The sequence below is a fragment of the Bufo bufo genome, chromosome 6 (assembly GCF_905171765.1).
Source record: "Bufo bufo chromosome 6, aBufBuf1.1, whole genome shotgun sequence".
NCBI classification, from domain to species: domain Eukaryota; kingdom Metazoa; phylum Chordata; class Amphibia; order Anura; family Bufonidae; genus Bufo; species Bufo bufo.
In genome coordinates, this window is record NC_053394.1 from 268,461,634 (window position 1) to 268,483,065 (window position 21,432).

Sequence of the window (21,432 nt, forward strand, 5' to 3'; positions counted from 1 at the left end):
CTATAAGCTAAACATATGGCCAGGTCCGTACTAATAACATGAATCCTAAACTGCCCTTATTAACCTCTTCACGACTGCATTCTGTGTATATATACGTGATAGCTGCACATACCCCGTGCAGCTATCACGTGTATAGACGTCAAGCCAGCTCTTTAATCCAAGCGCTGCAAAACGCTTGGATTAAAGCTTCTGCCCCTGTCCTGCTGCTGTCACGGACAGCATACAGTCTAGTAATGCCAGCAAGGGGCCAATCAGAGTGGCCCCTTGCCGGCAATCGATCCGATTAGTTAGTCTGTGCAGACTAACCAATCGGATCGCGGCAGTGTTAAAATGCCCGTTTCAGGCTCTGATCTGCGCTCTGCAGATCAGAGCCTGAAAGTCGATAGTGTTCCTCATGCTCTATGCTGACACTCTCCTGTAACCCTATAGATGCTGCGGTTGCGGCATCCATGGGGTTAACAGAGGGAGGGAGCTCCCTCTCTCCACCATCGGGGCTGCAGCGCTGTGATTGCAGCACCCGATGGTTGCCATGGCAAAGGCGTCCAGTGCTGCCACCGACAGGCAATCTGGAAGTATTATACTTTGCAATGCAAGAGCATTGCAAAGTATACTAAAACTATCAGCCCCACTGGATCTTCAAGATCCAAGAGGGAACTGATAAATAAGTGAAAATAATAAAAGTAAAAATAAATCAATAAATAAATAAAAATGTAAATAAAAAAAGACATTGCCTTTTCCTATAAAAAAATAAAATAAAATACACATATTAGGTGTCACCGCGTCCGTAATGACCGCCTCTATAAATATATCACATGATGGACCCCGTCCGATAAACACCATAAAAATAAAAAAAACAGTGCCAAAAAAGCTATTTTTGTCACCTTACATCACAAAAAATGCAACAGCAAGCGATCAAAAAGGCTTATGACCCCCCAAAATAGTACCAATCAAACCGTCACCTCGTCCCGCAAAAAATGATACCCTATTTAAGACAATCGCCCAAAAAATAAAAAAGCTATGGCTCTCAGACTATAGAGACACTAAAACATCATTTTTTGGGTTTCAGAAATGCCATTATTGTGTAAAACTTAAATAAATAAGAAAAAGTATACATATTAGGTATTGCCACGTCCGTAACGATCTTCTCTATAAAACTATCACATGACCTAACTCCTCAGATGAATGCTGTAAAAATAAATAAATGAAAACTGTTCCAAAACAGCCAATTTTTGGGTCACCTTGCCCCATAAAGTGTAATAATGAATGATCAAAAAATCCTATGTACCCAAAAATGGTACCAATAAAAACCTCAACACTTTCTGCAAAAAACGAGCCCCTGCACAAGACGATCGGCAGAAAAATAAAAAACATATGGCGTTCAGAAAACCAATCCAGCACAATCTACCTTCCAAAAACCGTACGGCATTCCTTTCCTTCTGCGCCCTGCCGTGTGCCAGTACAGCAGTTTACGACCACATGTGGGGTGTTTCTGTAAACCGCGGAATCAGGGTAATAAATATTGAGTTTTGTTTGGCTGTTAACCCTCAATGTGTTAAAGAAAAAAATATATAAAATGGAAAATCTGCCAAAAAAGTGAAATTTTTTAATTTCATCTCCATTTTCGTTTAATTCTTGTGGAACGCCTAAAGGGTTAACAAAGTTTGTAAAATCAGTTTTGAGTAACTTGAGGGGTGTAGTTTCTATAATGGGGTCATTTATGGGGGTTTCCACTATGTAAGCCCCACAAAGGGACTTCAGACCTGAACTGGTCCTTAAAAAGCGGGTTTTGGAAATTTTCTTAAAAATTGTAAGAATTGCTTCTAAACTTCTAAGCCTTCTAACGTCCTAAAAAAATAAAATGACATTTCCAAAATGATGCCAACATAAAGTAGACATATGGGGAATGTTAACTAATAAATATTTTATTAGGTATCACTTTCTGTTTTAGAAGCAGAAAAATTGGTAAATTTGGGATTTTTTCATAAATAAAGGTGAAATATATTGACTCAAATATATGACTATCATGAAGTACAATGTGTCACGAGAAAACAATCTCAGAATGGCGTGGATAAGTAAAAGTGTTCCAAAGCTATTACCACATAAAGTGACACATGTCAGATTTGTTAATTTTGACCTGGACACTGGGGCATCAATGACCATTGGTCATGAAAGGGTTAAACCTGCTTGTGGCTCATTAGCCCAAAAAACAGTTTTTTTATAAGCTGTCACTCACCTACCTAAGGTGCCCAAGGGGTTTTACATTAACCCAGGGTGCCCGCCCGCACCCCTCGCCGTCTGGTGCCCAGCGCCGCCTTCCTCACCTCAGCCCCGCCTCCGCAATCCTCCCGTCCCTCTGCTAGATCCTGCGCACTGAGCCTGATGCGCCGCGGACTCCTGGCAGCGGCTTCGTTGAGCGAAGTGCGCATCAGGCGGCGCATGCGCACTTCGCTCAACGAAGCCGCTGCCAGGAGTCCGCGGCGCATCAGGCTGAGCCTAGTGCGCAGGCGCCGGATCTTGCAGAGGGACGGGAGGATTGCGGAGGCGGGGCTGAGGTGAGGAAGGTGGCGCTGGGCACCAGACGGCGAGGGGTGCGGGCAGGCACCCAGGGTTAATGTAAAACCCCTTGGGCACCTTAGGTAGGTGAGTGACAGCTTATAAAAACCATTTTTTTGGGCTAATAGAGCCACAAGCAGGTTTAATAAGGGCAGTTTAGGATTCATGTTATTAGTACGGACCTGGCCATATGTTTAGCTTATAGGGCTCAAATCTCATGACAAAATCCCTTTTAAAGGAAGTTCTAGCAACTAGGTATGGCTTGAAAAAAACAGGTGAATGAGTTTGGAGGCAGTGGGATACTAAAACGAATACCAGCTTAATGGTGGATAAAAAAAAAAAGAGGGGAGAGGGGTAATGGAGACCTATCCCAAGAGGGCATATATCTCAACATGGAGAATTTATAAACCATGTTACTAAGGTATGGGCAGAGTTGTATTATGGTCTGTGGAGTCTGTCAGGGTTGTTGCCAGCAGTAGACTTCATTCTACCATACAAGAAACTACTTGAGTTACAATAACACTTGTTGATATGGGGAATACTACATTTTCTGCCTAAATCACTGTAGAAAAGTATTGTCTCTGAGAAACTCCAGGTATGAAATCGGTGTGTCTGGAACAAACATCCTTTAGCCTAGGGTGCCACTTTTCTTCCAGGGTTGACTTGACATATTTGAATGACCAATTCATTTCTAGGTTTCTTTCCCTGGCTGGAAAACAGACAAGATGCTACAGGTAAAGACTTGGGAAGTCCTTCCTACTCTGTAGTGTATATATATATATTGAGGGAGATTACTAAATTGTGCCAAAAAGTGGATTATGTCTTTTATATGGTTATGTTTTTTATACTTTTTAAAAGATATCCCTCCAACAGTTTTGAAGGATTTTGCTAGTTATTAACCAAATTTGTTAAAAACTTTGGGGGAGATTTATCATCTCCCTGCTCCTCTTTTTTGGCAAAAAAAAAGTCACAAACCTTGCATTTGCAATTTTTTAATTGTGGCGTTTCTGCGCCACCCTTGCCATTTTCTTAAAAAGGAGAGTGGTGAGGGCTGGGCTAGGGGGTCTTCCACATTTAACTTCATTTGCGCCTGTTCGCTGTTCATTGAAATCTACAACCGCTACGAGCTGCTGTATATTTTATTCTGGAGCACAGACTGCCAGAGAATGAGCCTAATTTATGACGAGGCTTATGCGTCTTTATAAGTCAGTTGCATTTTCCAGCAGCAGACTATTAATAAATCTCCCCCTCTGAGTTTCACTGCTTTGTCTAGTGAGCAGCTTTATGTAAATGATGTGCTGCGCATGCTCTACCCAGCGCAAGGGCCTAGCTGGATGTGGGTTGGCTGTGTCAGGAAGTAATTTATTTGACAGTTACATTTTATTGGACTGCACAATCCAAGCTGTATTTGCTTCCTGAAGGACATTATTGTAGCTCGGTTCCTTGATATGGGGCCTTTGGATAGAGAGAGCCTCTTTTTCCAGCATGCCAACGCTATTTATGACTGAAAAAGAGAGAGATAAGGCGGCTCAACTGCTCAATGGAATGGCTGAGGTGCTGAACTGCTGGTTTGACTCACCCAGTCAAAGAAAGAGAGTTTAAAATAAAGAGATAGCAGGCACACTCATAAGTGGGATTAATAATGGTAGTTTTTATTTAAAATACTAGTTTAAAAGTAGGATAGGGATTTTTATAGCATAGGTGAGTGAGTAGGGGAATCTAGGCACCGAGGTCCAGAACACCAATTCCCCCACAGGTTGTTGTTTCTTTCCTCCACAAGCAAAAGCTTCACATTGTATACTATACAGGATAGTGCTTTTTTATCCATTTTTCCTTTTAGCGCTACCTTATATAAACTATAGTCTCACATGGGACCACACTGTGTATGATTATATTTTACAAAACTTGACAACTTCTTTTTTTCGCAACCTATACATCTATCTACTTATAAAGAGTCATAGACTGATCACCAACTGCTGGGAAAGGATATTATATCCATAGAAGCCCACCAGAGAAGATCCAACTCATGGTCAATAGTACCAGTAGTACATCTTATTCACCTTTCCAACTTTTTTCATCCTGAAAAGTACATTATCTTTCACAGATTTTCTAATTTTTATTTTTATTTTTATGTCCTAATATTTTTCATTTTTATCATACCTTTTATCATTTTTTATCACCTGTTTTACCACCTTTTTACCACCACTTTATATACTTATTATCCTAATGGACTAGACACCACTAATTTTCCCACACGGATCCATCCTAAAAAACTGGTACCAGCCACCCCTTATCTGGCACCCACCACATGTGCCTAGATTCCCCTACTCACTCACCTATGCTATAAAAATCCCTATCCTACTTTTAAACTAGTATTTTAAATAAAAACTACCATTATTAATCCCACTTATGAGTGTGCCTGCTATCTCTTTATTTTAAACGCTATTTATGACTGCGCTTCCTGTTGGATGATGGCGACACATCTGCCAACAATACGACATTTAATAACCAATAAGCTTTTGTCTGCACACGAGTAGCATTTGTTTGTGCTTTCCATGTGACTACTTTAGTTTGTAGAATGCATGTTTTGGAGACCCTTACATTGAGATTCCAGAGCACCAACTCCATGTGGAAATGATGCTTGACGTTCTGGATTTCGGACTTGCATCGCATGCTCGGCGCTGGCTAAGCTGGTTTAGGTGGGGAAGACCGAAATCTGTCAAAAGCTGGAGCCATTTACAGAACCACAACAGAAAAAAATCGAGCAAGGCGAAATATAAAAATATCAATTTGTTTATTAGTACTAAATCTCCATTAAAACATATATCTCAAAAGCATGCTGGATATTGTTAGACTCAGGCGTGTCTGTTCAACTGATACCAACTTTGAGAAACAGGCGTCTATTTCAGAAACGTGGTTATAGCAATAAAGTTATTCAAAATGGCAGAGCGCACGGCAGCTCACAAGAAAATCCCTGTTGGTGAGTAAACTGCAAAAAACACACCAGTTTGAACAAAAAACTAGATTTATTACAACATTCAATCGTAATTGGAGAGAAATACGTGAGATTTTTCAGTGTCATTGGCCTATTTTGCTGTCGGATAGAGATCTGGCTTCAACGTTAGTCCCCTATCCTTCCATTACGTGGAAAAGGAGTCGAAATCTCAAAGACATTTTGACCTCCAGTCATTATGTCCTCCTAAGGCTGCCTGTCTGTTTGGCAGTAGGGGCCAAAAATGTGGCTCATATTCTTGTGGGAGCTGTGTGGCATGCAAGTTTATGGTTAGAGCCACCAACTTTGATGGATCGGATGGTAAGACCCAATACAAAATTGTCCACAACATCACCTGTCGCACTGAAGCCGTCATTTATTATGCCCCTTGTCCATGTGGACTTATCTACGTGGACATGACCTCGAGGCCTTTTAAAGTCAGGATCTTGGAACATGTCAGCAAGAACCTGGCAGGCGGTAGGGCGTCAGGTGATGCTGTGGACAAGTTACACAATTTTCCAAGGCATTTTTGTGAATGTCATATTAGTTCTCCAAATGGGTTCAAAGTGAGGGGGATAGATAGAGTTTACCTGGGCTCTAGAGGTGGCGATATTCAAAAAGCGTTACTGAAAAAGGAGACCAAATGGATTGTTACATTGAATACAGTCAGTCCTTTGGGACTCAATGAAGCAATCAATTCAAATCCTTCTTATAAATAGCGTTGTTTTTTTTTAGCATTGTCGGACATTATTTTAATAATTTTTTATCTTAATTTTGTGGCCTCCTGCTATTTTTGGAACTATTGCTCTATGGTCCATTGTGAAGCTTTATATGCAGTGTTAATCTGATCATCATGTGATTTGTATTATTCAATTTTCAGATTTATTTTTGTTTGCTTTCATCTATTTTATTTTTTTTGCACATTATTTTCTTTGCATGTGTTTTCATATTGTTTTTTTTAGCACTGTACGTTATTCTGTAATCCTCACGGTTTTTATCACTGTCACTTTATCATTGATATGCTTATATTCATTTAGGATTTTGTAATTGACAGTTACCGTAATCATGTTGGTATCAAATTCAGCACTTTATATGTATGAATTATGTTTAATGGAATCATGTATTTTGTACTAGTTATCACATTATTATCATTATTTTGATGTATGATTATGGTCTGATATCTATGACATTTACCATATAGCATTTGTTCACTTTCTTTATCCCCTTTTTAAAATATATTATACACAATTTCTTTTTTTAATATATATGCACTTCAGCACTTTATATTTTTGCAAATAGTTCGGATAATATACACCTTCTCACGTATTTGCACAGACGCACATCACTGGTGCGCTGCGTTCCATCGGCTGCCAAGTGCCGTGCTGACGTGCGTTCCGGATCGCGTCAATGTCACGTGACCCGGAAGTGCGAGGCGATGTGCGCGCAAGCCTTTGGACCACATCACCATGCTGCTGCGCTGCTTCGCACAATGCAGGTGAGCATAATTGGGTGCATATATGTTTGCACCTGTTTGGAGGCCTATATATGCCTGGCTTTTTATTACACACACACACCTCCTGACGAAGCCAGTAGGTGAAATGCGCGTCGAGGTGGACTTGTCAGTCTAGCGGTGTGTTCTCCATGATGTCTCCATGATGTCACAGGGTAGTCATCACTGATATTGTGTATGTAATTTTGTCTCCCTTTTTACTTATGTCATTGCGGATATCAGTTTATTTTCTGATCCCGAACAGTAGGTTTGTCAGGAAATGTGCATATATCTATATTGTGGTGTGTGTGTGTGTGTGTGTGTGTATATATAATATACCATTTATTGGTTATTATCATTTAGCACCATAGATGGTTTCTTTCCATTTATTAGTACATTATTTAGCACATTTCCTGACCAATTTACTATACCATAATTCTCTATTGTGTCAATTTTTTCCTTATTTTTGAGTTTTTATCATTCTGCACTACACTTACCTGTTATGACATTGATGGCGGACTGCGCCCTATGTGTACTCTGTATTGTTAGGGCTATCTCTAACAACATCCAGCATGCTTTTGAAATATATATTTTTAATGGAGATTTTGGACTAATAAACAAATTGATATTTTTATATTTCACCTCGCTCGATTTATTTATTTTATTTATTTATTTTCTGTTGTGGTTCTGTATATGGTGTGGAGCAAGACTTCACGTTTCATGTGGGCATATGTAGGTGTTATTAAAGCTGGAGCCATTGTCACAATAGGAAACCCCATCTGTACTGTTCATTTAAACCTCATTTCAAGTGTGCTCCTTACTTTTTTTTTTTTTTTTTTTTTTTAGCAGTTGAACAGGAAGGTTGGACAGATTCCTTCTCGATGAAACCTGGTATTCAACGGAAGAAGGTATTTGTGTAACATTTTACATGTGATTTATGTCTGTAGCCAAAACTTACCTCCTGCAATGACTGTAGTAAGTGACAAAATGTGTGGTCTGCAGTCAAGAACTGAGCAAATGACCATTCCTCCAAGTGTGCAAATACAGATAACTAGACATAGACCCTCTTCAGCGGTTTTCCCACCATAGAAGTATATTGCATACACACAGCGTATGCTATTAATGTCTTAGGTGGTATTCCAACTCGCTGGATCCCAGCTGCTGAGAAAACTAGGATTCCCGGACCCGTGTTTTACCAAGTGAGGGAATTGCTGGCCATTGCATCGATGAAGAGATTGAATGGAGAGGTAGCCTGACTGTTTCTGTAAGGCTACATTCAAACAACAGTGAAAAACAGCCAGTGAATGGCAGGCATAAAAAAATAGGACATGACGTTTTTAACGTCCCTTTAGACAGGAGTGTACCCATCTAACGGTTGTTAAAAATGGGTACGCTAGTAAAAAAAAAACTCCTTTTTAGGGGTTACAATTTAAAAAAAAAATTACCTTATCCACTTCACTTGATGCAGAAGGACCTGCGCTCGCAGCGTGATGACGTCACCATGTGCTCCCAGCATGATGACATCACCACACTGGGAGCACATGGTGACATCAACAAGCTGGTCCCAGAGCAACCATCCCTGCGCATGCAAGTGGATGATGTGAGTAAGCAAAACTGTAGTACTGGGAGCCACTAATAAGGGCATTCGTTATACTTGGGGGGGGGGGGGGGGGGGGGGGAATATGGGGGCCACTATTCACACTTGAGGGCAATATAGGGGCATTATTTATATTGGCGACATTATTTGATGTCCTGGGACCATTATGTATACTGTGAGGACACTGCGAGGGTTTGGATAATAAAAAAAATGACTCCATTGTTTCTCCTACAGTTCCTGCATGTGGGTGGCAGAAAAGCATTGATTGTAGCGACAAGGCACTTTGTATTACTTTATTGTAAGAAAATATGACGACTCATACATGAAGTATTTACACTTCTCTGTCTCCTCCCTAGTCATTAGGGCTACTTCTAATCTGCTTTTGCAGTATTTGAAAGCGCCCAGATTATCCATAATACCTAGAGTATCTTTTTGGCTCCATGGGGCTGCATGGTATATGGTTTTTGGGTTTTTTCTTGTCCTTGGATACCCCTGTATACCAGGAGAGCTATCACAGCCACTGCTCAGCTGAACGCTTCTGCTCAGCGAGCATCCTACGATCAGACCTCAAGAGCAAAACGTCTGACATGTCACTAACCTGTCCGAAGTGGTTTAAAATGTCAGTTACACGTCAATACAGTAGAAGTCGGATTTCCATTATTATCACAGAAATTTAGCGAAGTGGCAAACACTTTTCTCTCTCTATGGAAATGAGTGTCCTGTGCAAGTTGTTAATCATCTGTAAGTATCCTTTCTGTATGGCGTTCACTCTCCTGTGTGTCTGTAGAAGGCCTGGCTGGGAATCAGCTGCAGGCTGTGCTCAATAGCTTCTCGTTAAAACCATCTCCTTTTGATCTGGCCTTATTGGAGATAATCTTCCTTGACGACGTGGCTTACCCAAACCAGAATTATGCTCTCACCTCTCAATCTGACATGCCATAAGAATTGTATTTATAGGTTTAAATCCTCCCACGGCTTCTAGAAAGCTGACATTATGAGGCAGTTTACTAGTCCCTAATAGCTTCACTCGTGACTCATGCCGCTGTTTAACCCTTTCATGACCAAGGCATCATTGATGCCCCAGTGTCCAGGTCAAAATTTACAAATCTGTCATGCGTCACTTTATGTGGTAATAGCTTTGGAACACTTTTATTTATCCAAGCCATTCTGAGATTGTTTTCTCGTGACACATTGTACTTCATGATGGTCATAAATTTGAGTCAATATATTTCACCTTTTATTTATGAAAAAATCCCAAATTTACCAAAAATGTTGAAAAATTCCCAATTTTCAAAATTTCTATTTCTCTGCTTCTAAAACCGAAAGTCATATCTAATAAAATATTTATTACTTAACATTCCCCATATGTATACTTTATGTGGGCATCATTTTGGAAATGTCATTTTATTTTTTTAGGACGTTAAAAGGCTTAGAAGTTTAGAAGCAATTCTTTAAATTTTTAAGAAAATCTCCAAAACCACTTTTTAAGGACCAGTTCAGGTCTGAAGTCACTTTGTGGGCCTTACACAGTGGAAACCCCCCATAAATGACCCCATTGTAGAAACTACACTCCTCAAGTTACTCAAAACTGATTTTACAAACTTTGTTAACCCTTTATTTTTTAAATTTCCCTTTTTTGGCAGATTTTCCATTTTATAAAAAAAAATTCTTTAACACATTGAGGGTTAACAGCCAAACAAAACTCCATATTTATTACCCTGATTTTGCGGTTTACAAAAACACCCCACATGTGGTCATAAACTGATGTCAGGGCGCAGAAGAAAAGGAGCGCCGTATGGTTTTTGGAAGGCAGATTTTGCTGGACTGGTTTTAGATGCCATGTCCCATTTAAAGCCCCCCTGATGCACCCATACAGTAGAAACTCCCAAAAAGTGGGAAACTAGGGGATAAGGTGCCAGTTTTATTGGTACTATTTTGGGGTACATATGATTTTTAATTGCTCTATATTACGTTTTTTGTGAGGATTGTGATTGTGAGATTCATCTGACAGGGTAGATCATGTGCTATTTTTATAGAGCAGGTTGTTACGGACGCAGTGATATCAAATATGTTTACTTTCTTTGTTTCAGTTTTACATAATAAAGCATTTTTGAAAAAGAAATGATGTTTTTGTGTGTCCATTTTCTGAACGCCATATGTTTTTTATTTTTCTGCCGATCGTCTTGTGCAGGGGCTCGTTTTTTGAAGAAAGAGTTGAGGTTTTTATTGGTACCATTTTTGGGTACATAGGATTTTTTGATCATTCATTATTACACTTTATGGGGCAAGGTGACCAAAAAATTGGCTGTTTTGGAACAGTTTTTATTTATTTTTACAGCGTTCATCTGAGGGGTTAGGTCATGTGACAGTTTTATAGTGCAGATCGTTACGGACGTGGCAATACCTAATATGTATACTTTTCCTTATTTATTTAAATTTTACACAATAATAGCATTTATAAAAAAGCCAAAAAAAATTATGTATTAGTGTCTCCATAGTCTGAGAGCCATAGCTTTTTTATTTTTTGGGCGATTGTCTTAAATAGGGTATCATATTTTGTGGGATGAGGTGACGGTTTGATTGGTACTATTTTGGGGGTCATAAACCTTTTTGGACTGTAAGGTGGCAAAAATGGCTTTTTTGGCCCTTTTTTTTAAATTTTTTTTATTTTTTTTTACGGTGTTCACCTGAGGGGTTAGGTCATGTGATATTTTTTAGAGCTGGTTATTACAGATGCGGCGATACTTAATATGTACACTTTTTTTTATTTATTTCACTTTAACACAATAATAGCATATTTGAAATAAAAAGATTATGTTTAAGTGTCTCAATGTTCTAAGAACTATAGTTTTTTTATTTTTAGGTTTTTTTTGTTTTATTATTTTTAGTTTTTGAGCGATTTTCTTATGTAGGGTCTCATTTTTTGCGGGATGAGGTGACTGTTTTATTGGTACCATTTTGTTTGATATATACCTTTTTGATCGCTTGGTGTTGCACTTTTTGTGATGTAAGGTGACAAAAATTGCTTTTTTTACACTTTTTTTTTTTTTTATGGTGTTTATCGGGCGGGGTCTATCATGTGATACATTTATACTGTCGTTACAGACGCGGTGATACCTAATATGTGTATTTATTTATTTTCATTTTTTATAGGAAAAGGCAATTTTTTTTTTTTTTTTTTTTTTTTTTTTTTTTTTTACTTTTATTATTTTCACTTTATTTTTTATCAAGTCCCTCTTGGATCTTGAAGATCCAGTGGGGCTGATGGCTGTACTATACTTTGCAGATGTATTGTAGGTGGCAACACCGGACGCTTTGCAAAGCCATGGCAACCATCGGGCGCGGCAGCCCCGATGGTTGAGAGAGGGAGCCCCCTCCCTCTATTAACCCCATGGATGCCGCGGCATCTAAGGGGTTACAGCAGAGTGTCAGCATAGAGCTGACACTCGCTGCTGATGGCGGCGGCTCAGGAACAGAGCCACCACCATCACACACAGCAGGGGGACCGCATCGGGGGCAAAGGGCAGGGGGCAGCGCTGGAAAGGGGGAGGGGGAAGGTACGACCAGCATTGAGGGGCAGGAGCAAAGGGGGACAGGATGAATGTATGGGGCGGGGAGGGGGCGGACCGCATCAGGGGCAGGCTGCATGAATATGGATGGGGGCGGGGGGAACTGCATCAGGGGCAGGCGGGGACAGGAGGCGCACAGGAAGGGGTCACAGATCGGGGGGCACGAGGAGACATTACCTGATTTCAGGCTCTGATCTGCAGAGCGCAGATCAGAGCCTGGAACAGGCATTTTTTCACTGCCGCGATCCGATTAGTTAGTCTGCACAGACTAACCAATCGGATCGATTGTCGTCAAGGGACCACTCTGATTGTTCCTTTGCCGGCATTACTGCACTGTATGCTGTCCGTGACAGCAGCAGGGCAGGGGCAGAAGCTTTAATCCAAGCGTTTTGCAGCACTTGGATTAAAGAGCTGACTTGACGTTAATACACGTGCTAGCTGCACGGGGCATGTGCAAATAGCACGTATATAAACGGATTGCAGTCGGGAAGGGATTAACAAGCGGCTGGGCCTGTGTTCTTGCCTCAGAGGTGACTGAAGCACCCCCCTCCACAAATAAGACCCTTCAGACCCACCTCATTGCAAACAATGCTATAAATAAATGTGGTTAATGTAAAAAGATGCTGCAAGGAATATCAAAGTTCTTGAAAATGGATCAGCAGACTAATTCAACATCCACCTCATTCATAAAATGCTATAGTCTGCAAGGAAGCTGCCAGGAATTTCAAACTCCCTGCAGCCTTAGGCCTCATGCACACGGCCGTTGATTGGCCTTTATGTGCTTTGGGGACCGCTATTTGTGATCCCCAATGCAGGGGCAACATCTATGCGGATTACGCAGACGGATCCAGACCCATTCAACTTGAATTGGTCCGTGATCCGTCCGCAGCGCAAAAAAGTTCCATACCAGACCTTCCGGATGGCAGACCCAAGTGAATAGGTCCGTGATGTGGGGTACACATGGCCGGTGCCTGTATATTGCGGACTGGCTGTTTGCAGGCCGCAATACTAGCACGGCCGGGCAACGGACGTGTGCATGAAACCTTAGGCTGTGTACAAGACATTTTGTTGCGCGATCTAGCGTGACAATTGCTTTTTGTAGAAACAAATGAGATTGCGGCTTTGGCCCATATTTGCAGAAACTCTACAAAACTGCTATAGGACAAGCTGTGTTTTTTTGTGGCGCAATTTTTTATGTTTTTTTTATGTTTTATCTTTATTTTATACCGTACATTGAATATAATAACAAATGTCTCAGGTGAACGAAGTTATTAACGAATACTTCAATAAACATGAACATAAAAGCCCGTTAGCAATAGGGCCGAAATGTAAAGAAGCAAGTTGAAGAAGGGGTAGGAGGGTATAGGAAATGAGGGGGTGGGGGGGTTCTTGCGCTACAAAAGTATCACCATTTCTGTCTCATGGAAGCAGTTGGTAATTATGTGAGTCTTGGTGGGGTTAGGCTTTCGTAGTCAGTGCAGTTTGGATAGCTTGATCCCAATTTCGGATCCAGGGAGACCAGACTTTTTGATATTTTTCTATAGATTGTGGCGCAATTTTGATGTCGCTTCCTGTTTCTGCGGTGACACAGTAAGCGCCCTGCAGAAGAGCGATCTGCTGCACCCACATAAACTTCCTAAAGAAAGTGTTGGTGGAAACACCCTTCTATCATGGAGTTGTTGCTTCCCACAGTTACGAGAAGTAGACATCGGGCGGAGAATTTGTTCACTTTTTACAGTTAAAACAGTGAATTCACTTGTGCACAATTTTTGCAAAAAATTCTGCTACTGAAAATCTGTTCAATTCATCTAAATGGGGTTGTTTCGTGGCCTGCATATGGTTTTCTGCAATCCCCATTCAGATGAATGGGACAAAGATTCCTGCAACAAATATGCTGCTTGGGAATATACCGTAACAGGGACAGTATAAAGGGAACTTAAGAAATCCAGTATCTTGTGGAAGGGGCAATTCGACACTGAACTGGAAAGAAAAGACACATTGTGTAATAAAAGTCATTGAAAGGTAAAATGAGCATTTAAACCCCTCTAATAATTGTACTGTTGTTTTCAGTCAAGCCCTTTGGTCCCTCTAGCGCCCATTACTACCCCGGTGATGAATTTGCCTTCTGAGCCAGAAACCTTCCAGCCCCATATGGATCCCAGTCAGACGCCTCCAGGAGCACCTAAAGAAGCAAGCATGCAGGTAAACATAAAAAATATTGTCCTCTTTTTTTGTGGACCCCTAATGACTTACTCTCCCCGTCCCCTCATGATTTTTAAGACCGCTGCAGTGTTTATAGGCCGATACACAACGGCGGTCATTAATTGGTGAGGGGAGTGGGACGGGGTTGGGGCACAGCTCCTCTCATGAATACAGCAGATATATCAGAGTCTATTGTATTCTTCTTTTTTTTTATGCAATTAACCAAAGTTGGTTTCCGGGAGGGGGTTGTGCCATTTGGTATAATAACCCAGCAGACTTGTCACTGCCAGCTGCCGTTCTGAGGTTTTAGCTCAACTTGTATTCTTTGCAATACTTTGTATTGTTGGTTGCTTATAAGTGTCTTTTTCAGAATAATGTATTTAGTAAGTCTTCTAACATTCTGTGTTTCCCTCCTTATGATGTCATTGGCCAAGTTCATCTAAACAGGGCAATTATCATTGCCTGTACACATCATAAAGCTAGTTGTTAATAAGCTTTAAAAGGTCAGTCCGGGTAGGTCGGCTGCCATGTCTCAAGGGTATGTTCACACAGAGCGAAGGCGCTGCAGATTTGTGGATCTGCTGTGTTACAGTAACAGCAGAATGGTTGACGTTTTAGTCAATTTAATCCACTTCAGAGAACTTGCATGGACCTGAACCACACTTATCTCAAATACTGATTCCATGCACCTCAGTGGGGACGTGTATATCTTTGTATAAAAATTAAATACATGGCACGTAAAATGCCATCTTCCCTAGATGCACTGCTTTCAGTTCTTCTAGTTGGCAAATACAGTGCCATTTAGGAGCAGTGCTGACTGTAGTATGAGACCTAAATTTCACTTTGTTTACAGTTCCATCGGATGGCAGTGGAAAAAATAGAAAAAAAAGAATTACCTGCGGAGCATCTACCACTGCAGAGAACATTCAGTGGTCTAGTCCAGCGTTGCTCTGCGGTGGCATCTGACCCAGTAAGTATGTAGTGTGTATGGATAGATAAAATAGATAAATATACACAATACAGTACTGTGCAAAAGTTTTGCAGGAAAAATGCTGCCAAGTAAAAATGTTTTCAGAAATAGAAGTGTTCATAATTTTTTTTTTTGTCAATTAACAAAATGCAAAGTGAATGAACAAAAGAGAAAAATCAAAATATTTGTTGCGACCATCCTTTGCCTTCAAAATAGCAACATTTATTATAGGTACACGGTTTTTCAAGAAACTCAGCAGGGAGTTTGTTCCAGACATCTTGGAGAGTTAAGCACAGATCTTCTGTGGGGCTGTATAATCACTTCTAGGACTTATTCTTCTTTACGCAGAAGATACAGTTAGGTCTATGGACAGATACAACATTTTTCAAATTTTTGTTCTGTACATTACCACAATTGGATTTTGAACAAAACAATTTAGATGCAGTTGAAGTTCAGACTTCCGGCTTTAATTCAGTGGGTTGAACAAAATAATTGCACAAAAATTGGAGGAACTAAAGCATTTTTTAAACTCAATTCCTTCATTTCAGGGGCTCAAAAGTAATCGGACAAATTAAATAATTGTAAATAAAATTTTAATTTCTAATACTTGGTTGAAAACCCTTTGTTGGCAATGACTGCCTGAAGTCTTGAACTGATGAACATCACCAGACGCCGTGTTTCCTCCTTTTTAATGCTCCGCCAGGCCTTTACTGCAGCGGTTTTCAGTTGCTGTTTGTTTGTGGGCCTTTCTGTCTGAAGTTTAGTCTTTAAAAAGTGAAATGCATGCTGGGTTCAGATCAGGTGACTGACTTGGCCATTCAGGAATATTCCACTTCTTTGCTTTATTAAACTCCTGGGTTGCTTTGGCTTTATGTTTTGGGTCATTGTCCATCTGTATTATGAAATGCCAACCAATCAGTTTGGCTGGATTTGAGCACACAGTATGTCTCTGAAAACCCCAGAATTCATCCGGCTGCTTCTGTCCTGTGTCACATCATCAATAAACACTAGGGACCCAGGGCCACTGGCAGCCATGCATGCCCAAGCCATCACACTGCCTCCGCCGTGTTTTACAGAAGATGTGGTATGCTTTGGATCAGGAGCTGTACCATGCTTTCGCCATACTTTTTTCTTTCCATCATTCTGGTAGAGGTTTCATCTTTCCAAAGAATGTTCTTCCAGAAGTGTGCTGGTTTTTAAGATGTTTTTTTTAGCAAAGTCCAATCCAGCCTTCTTATTCTTGAGGCTTATGAGTGGCTTGCACCGTGCAGTGAACCCTCTGTACTTACTTTTATGCAGTCTTCTCTTTATGGTAGATTTGGATATTGATACGCCTATATCCCGGAGAGTGTTGTTCACTTGGTTGGCTGCTGTGAAGGGGTTTCTCTTCACCAGGGTAATTATTCTGCGATCATCCACCACTGTTGTCTTCCGTGGGCGTCCAGGTCTTTTTGAATTGTTGAGGTCACCAATGCTTCATTTCTTTTTCAAGATGTACCAAACTGTAGATTTTGCTACTCCTAATAGTGTAGCAATTTCTCGGATGGGTTTTTTCTATTTTCGCAGATAAAGGATGGCATGTTTCACCTGCATGGAGAGCTCCTTTGACCGCATGTTTACTTCTCAGCAAAATCTCCAATATGCAAGCACCACACCTCAAATCCACTCTAGGCCTTTTATGTGCTTAATTGAGAATGAAATAATGAAGGAATTGGCCACACCTGCCTATGAAACAGCCTTTGAGTCAATTGTCCAATTACTTTTGGCCCCATTAAAAACAGGGTGCCGCGTGTAAAGTAGCTGAAACTCCTAAAACCTTCATCCAATTTTAATGTGGATACTCTCAAATGAAAGCTAAAAGTCTGGACTTTATGTCCATGTCCATTATATAACTATAACTTGAATATGTTTTAGTAAACAGGTAATAAAAACAAAATTTGTGTCAGGGTCCAAATATATATGGACCTAACTGTAGTTCTTAAAGGGGTTTTCTGGTTATAATGATTATTAAGCAAGTGCCTGCAGCCTGCCTGCGGAAAAAAGAAGATTCATACTTACCTGCTCCATGCTACTCTGCTTCTCCGCACTGCATCCATCTTCCAGTCCCCGGACTGTTTTCTTCCGGCCACATGCACAACTCCAGCCAGTGACTGCCCGTGCACCACCAGATGTAAACAGGGCGGGGACCAGAAGATGGAGACAGCAGAGGCATGGAGCAGGTAAGTATGAATCTTCTGTTTCAGTAGGTGGGCTGCTGGTACTTGCTTAAAAATCATTATAACCAGAAAACTCCTTTAATGATATTGGCTGTATGTTTGGGGTCTGTGTCCTGCTGCAGAATAAATTGAACTTTAAATCAGCTTTGCTCAGAATGTGAGTACGTATATATTGTTCCCTGCTATTACTGTACATGCTTGTTACATCCATGTCATTTCCTTTGACATGACTAGATTAGTAACAGCTCTTACTTATAGGAATAGGAGGCTTGGATTGCTGCTGTGCTCCATCGGGAGGACACAGAGTGATTGTTGGACCGTTGTAACAGAATGTTTTTGCTTAAATGGAATGAGTAGACGAGAGAAGCCATTATAGCCTGGTTGATCTACAGAGCTGCCTGAGGGGAGGCAGCCTAGGTGAAGCAGCAGGAAGGACGAGGCTCAGCAGGATGAATTCTGCTTTCCCAGCATGGAAAATTGCTTCTATGAGATCTTAAATAGATGTAGAGACAAAAGCCAGCAGTGAATACATATATTGAGCTCCTTCTGTATGGGCCTCTAGTCAATGTAGAATATAATCATTGAGTATTGGATGCAGCTCATTCTCTTCCATTCACATTCTTCTGTGTCTTGGAGGAGGTTGGGAAAGTCTTTAAAGTCAGATGACATATTTTATTTATCTCCATTTTCTATAGTTTTATTTTCATTCATTTTCTTTGGCATACCTCTCTTCTTCTGTGTACACTGGTATCCATCCACGATATTCATTATTATAGGCACTGTTCACATGACATTGTCACGGTAAGGACCATTGAGCCCTGAACTCCTGTCCCTACCTGTTTGCACAATCTGCCCTAAACCGTCGATCACAATTGGACGGCAGTCTTTCCTAAATAAGTGCAGGGTCCGAATCGGGGAAGAGAGGGCAAGGAGACAAATAACAAAAGACTAGTGACAGAATGGCACACAAATCGGATGCCAAAAAACAGAAACGTACCAAGTCGAGAACCGAAACAAAAGGGGTAAAGGATATCTCGTTGAGTCCAAACAGTCAGGCAGGAGGCAGAGTCAAGGTACAAATCCAAGGTCAGGTATCCAGAAGTCCATAATGCATACATTTAGTGTATACGTTAGATAACGCTCCATATGTGTGCATGTATGTATGGATCTATTGTATTTTTCAGACTATAAGACGCACCCTCTGCTTGTGTGGACTCACACATTCGTTTATGGGCTGCTATGTATTTTCTGTCTTCACATTATGAATGGTTAATCTAATTTTGCAAAGCAAGTAAGACAGCACAATTTAAAGGAACACTAAACATAGAAATAAATAATAGAAGTAAACTGGAAATGTGGTTCCACCCACTGTTTATATTGGGATCTTGTAGAAAATGCTGCAGACTGTCAGTCTTGTAGCAATCCTGCAGAGAGATCACTGGGTTAAACTCCTGCAGAGAGATCCCCCATCTTTGGCCAAAGATCGGCTGAGGACTTAACAAACGTTTTCTCCTGCTGCAAACAAGACGCAGCAGGAAGGCTTCTGCTCCAACATGTTGTATTCCATTCAGGTACAGGACAGTGAGGAGGAGGAGGGAGGACATGGCTAAACTCCCAGGACACAGAGAGAAGATTTTTTTTATGTATTTATTAGTATTAATTGTAATATGAGACAAAATAGGACCAAAGGAAAGGAAGTGATTAATGTTGGAAATGTTAGTTTTCCTTTTAACCACCTCCGGACCGCCTAACGCAGGATCGCGTTCCGGAGGTGGCAGCCCTGCGCAGAGTCACGCATATATGCGTCATCTCGCGATGGCCGAGATTTCCTGTGAACGCGCGCACACAGGCGCGCGCGCTCACAGGAACGGAAGGTAAGAGAGTTGATCTCCAGCCTGCCAGCGGCGATCGTTCGCTGGCAGGCTGGAGATGTGTTTTTTTTAACCCCTAACAGGTATATTAGACGCTGTTTTGATAACAGCGTCTAATATACCTGCTACCTGGTCCTCTGGTGGTCCCCTTTGTTTGGATCAACCACCAGAGGACACAGGTAGCTCAGTAAAGTCCCACCAAGCACCACTACACTACACTACCCCCCCCCCCCCCCGTCACTTATTAACCCCTTATTAGCCCCTGATCACCCCATATAGACTCCCTGATCACCCCCCTGTCATTGATCACCCCCCTGTCATTGATTACCCCCCTGTAAAGCTCCATTCAGATGTCCGCATGATTTTTACGGATCCACTGATAGATGGATCGGATCCGCAAAACGCATCGGGACGTCTGAATGAAGCCTTACAGGGGCGTGATCAATGACTGTGGTTATCACCCCATATAGACTCCCTGATCACCCCCCTGTAAAGCTCCATTCAGATGTCCGCATGATTTTTACGGATGCACTGATAGATGGATCCGATCCGCAAAACGCATCCGGACGTCTGAATGAAGCCTTACAGGGGCATGATCAATGACTGTGGTGATCACTCCATATAGACTCCCTGATCACCCCCCTGTAAAGCTCTATTCAGATGTCCGCATGATTTTTACGGATGCACTGATAGATGGATCCGATCCGCAAAACGCATCCGGACGTCTGAATGAGGCCTTACAGGGGCATGATCAATGACTGTGGTGATCACCCCATATAGACTCCCTGATCACCCCCCTGTAAAGCTCCATTCAGATGTCCGCATGATTTTTACGGATGCACTGATAGATGGATCCGATCCGCAAAACGCATCCGGACGTCTGAATGAAGCCTTACAGGGGCATGATCAATGACTGTGGTGATCACCCCATATAGACTCCCTGATCACCCCCCTGTCATTGATTACCCCCCTGTAAAGCTCCATTCAGATGTCCGCATGATTTTTACGGATGCACTGATAGATGGATCGGATCCGCAAAACGCATCCGGACGTCTGAATGAAGCCTTACAGGGGCGTGATCAATGACTGTGGTGATCACCCCATATAGACTCCCTGATCACCCCCCTGTCATTGATCACCCCCCCTGTCATTGATCACCCCTCTGTAAGGCTCCATTCAGATATTTTTTTGGCCCAAGTTAGCGGAATTTATTTTTTTTTTTCTTACAAAGTCTCATATTCCACTAACTTGTGTCAAAAAATAAAATCTCACATGAACTCACCATACCCCTCACGGAATCCAAATGCGTAAAATTTTTTAGACATTTATATTCCAGACTTCTTCTCACGCTTTAGGGCCCCTAGAATGCCAGGGCAGTATAAATACCCCACATGTGACCCCATTTCGGAAAGAAGACACCCCCAGGTATTCCGTGAGGGGCATATTGAGTCCATGAAAGATTGAAATTTTTGTCCCAAGTTAGCGGAACGGGAGACTTTGTGAGAAAAAAATTAAAAATATCAATTTCCGCTAACTTGTGCCAAAAAAAAAAAAATTCTATGAACTCGCCATGCCCCTCATTGAATACCTTGGGGTGTCTTCTTTCCAAAATGGGGTCACATGTGGGGTATTTATACTGCCCTGGCATTCTAGGGGCCCCAAAGCGTGAGAAGAAGTCTGGTATCCAAATGTCTAAAAATGCCCTCCGGAGGTACCACATGTACGGAGTACGGAGATACCACATGTGTGACACTTTTTTGCAGCCTAGGTGGGCAAAGGGGCCCATATTCCAAAGAGCACCTTTAGGATTTCACAGGTCATTTACCTACTTACCACACATTAGGGCCCCTGGAAAATGCCAGGGCAGTATAACTACCCCACAAGTGACCCCATTTTGGAAAGAAGACACCCCAAGGTATTCCGTGAGGGGCATGGCGAGTTCCTAGAATTTTTTATTTTTTGTCACAAGTTAG

General features: G+C 41.4%; 1 protein-coding gene across 6 annotated transcripts in view; it reads left to right on the forward strand.

The window, feature by feature from the left end:
- Nucleotides 1-21,432, forward strand: part of SEC31B (SEC31 homolog B, COPII coat complex component) — a 145,028-nt gene that overhangs the window by 117,915 nt on the left and 5,681 nt on the right. For 3 of the 6 annotated variants that reach the window (XM_040434631.1, XM_040434632.1, XM_040434635.1), the window contains exons 22-25: nucleotides 3,249-3,287; nucleotides 7,881-7,942; nucleotides 14,271-14,402; nucleotides 15,256-15,372. In XM_040434631.1, the coding sequence (XP_040290565.1) occupies nucleotides 3,249-3,287; nucleotides 7,881-7,942; nucleotides 14,271-14,402; nucleotides 15,256-15,372 (350 nt within the window). Of the gene's footprint in view, nucleotides 1-3,248; nucleotides 3,288-7,880; nucleotides 7,943-14,270; nucleotides 14,403-15,253; nucleotides 15,373-21,432 lie in introns of all 6 variants that reach the window. The other 3 variants (XR_005779409.1, XM_040434633.1, XM_040434634.1) reach the window with 3 other exon arrangements.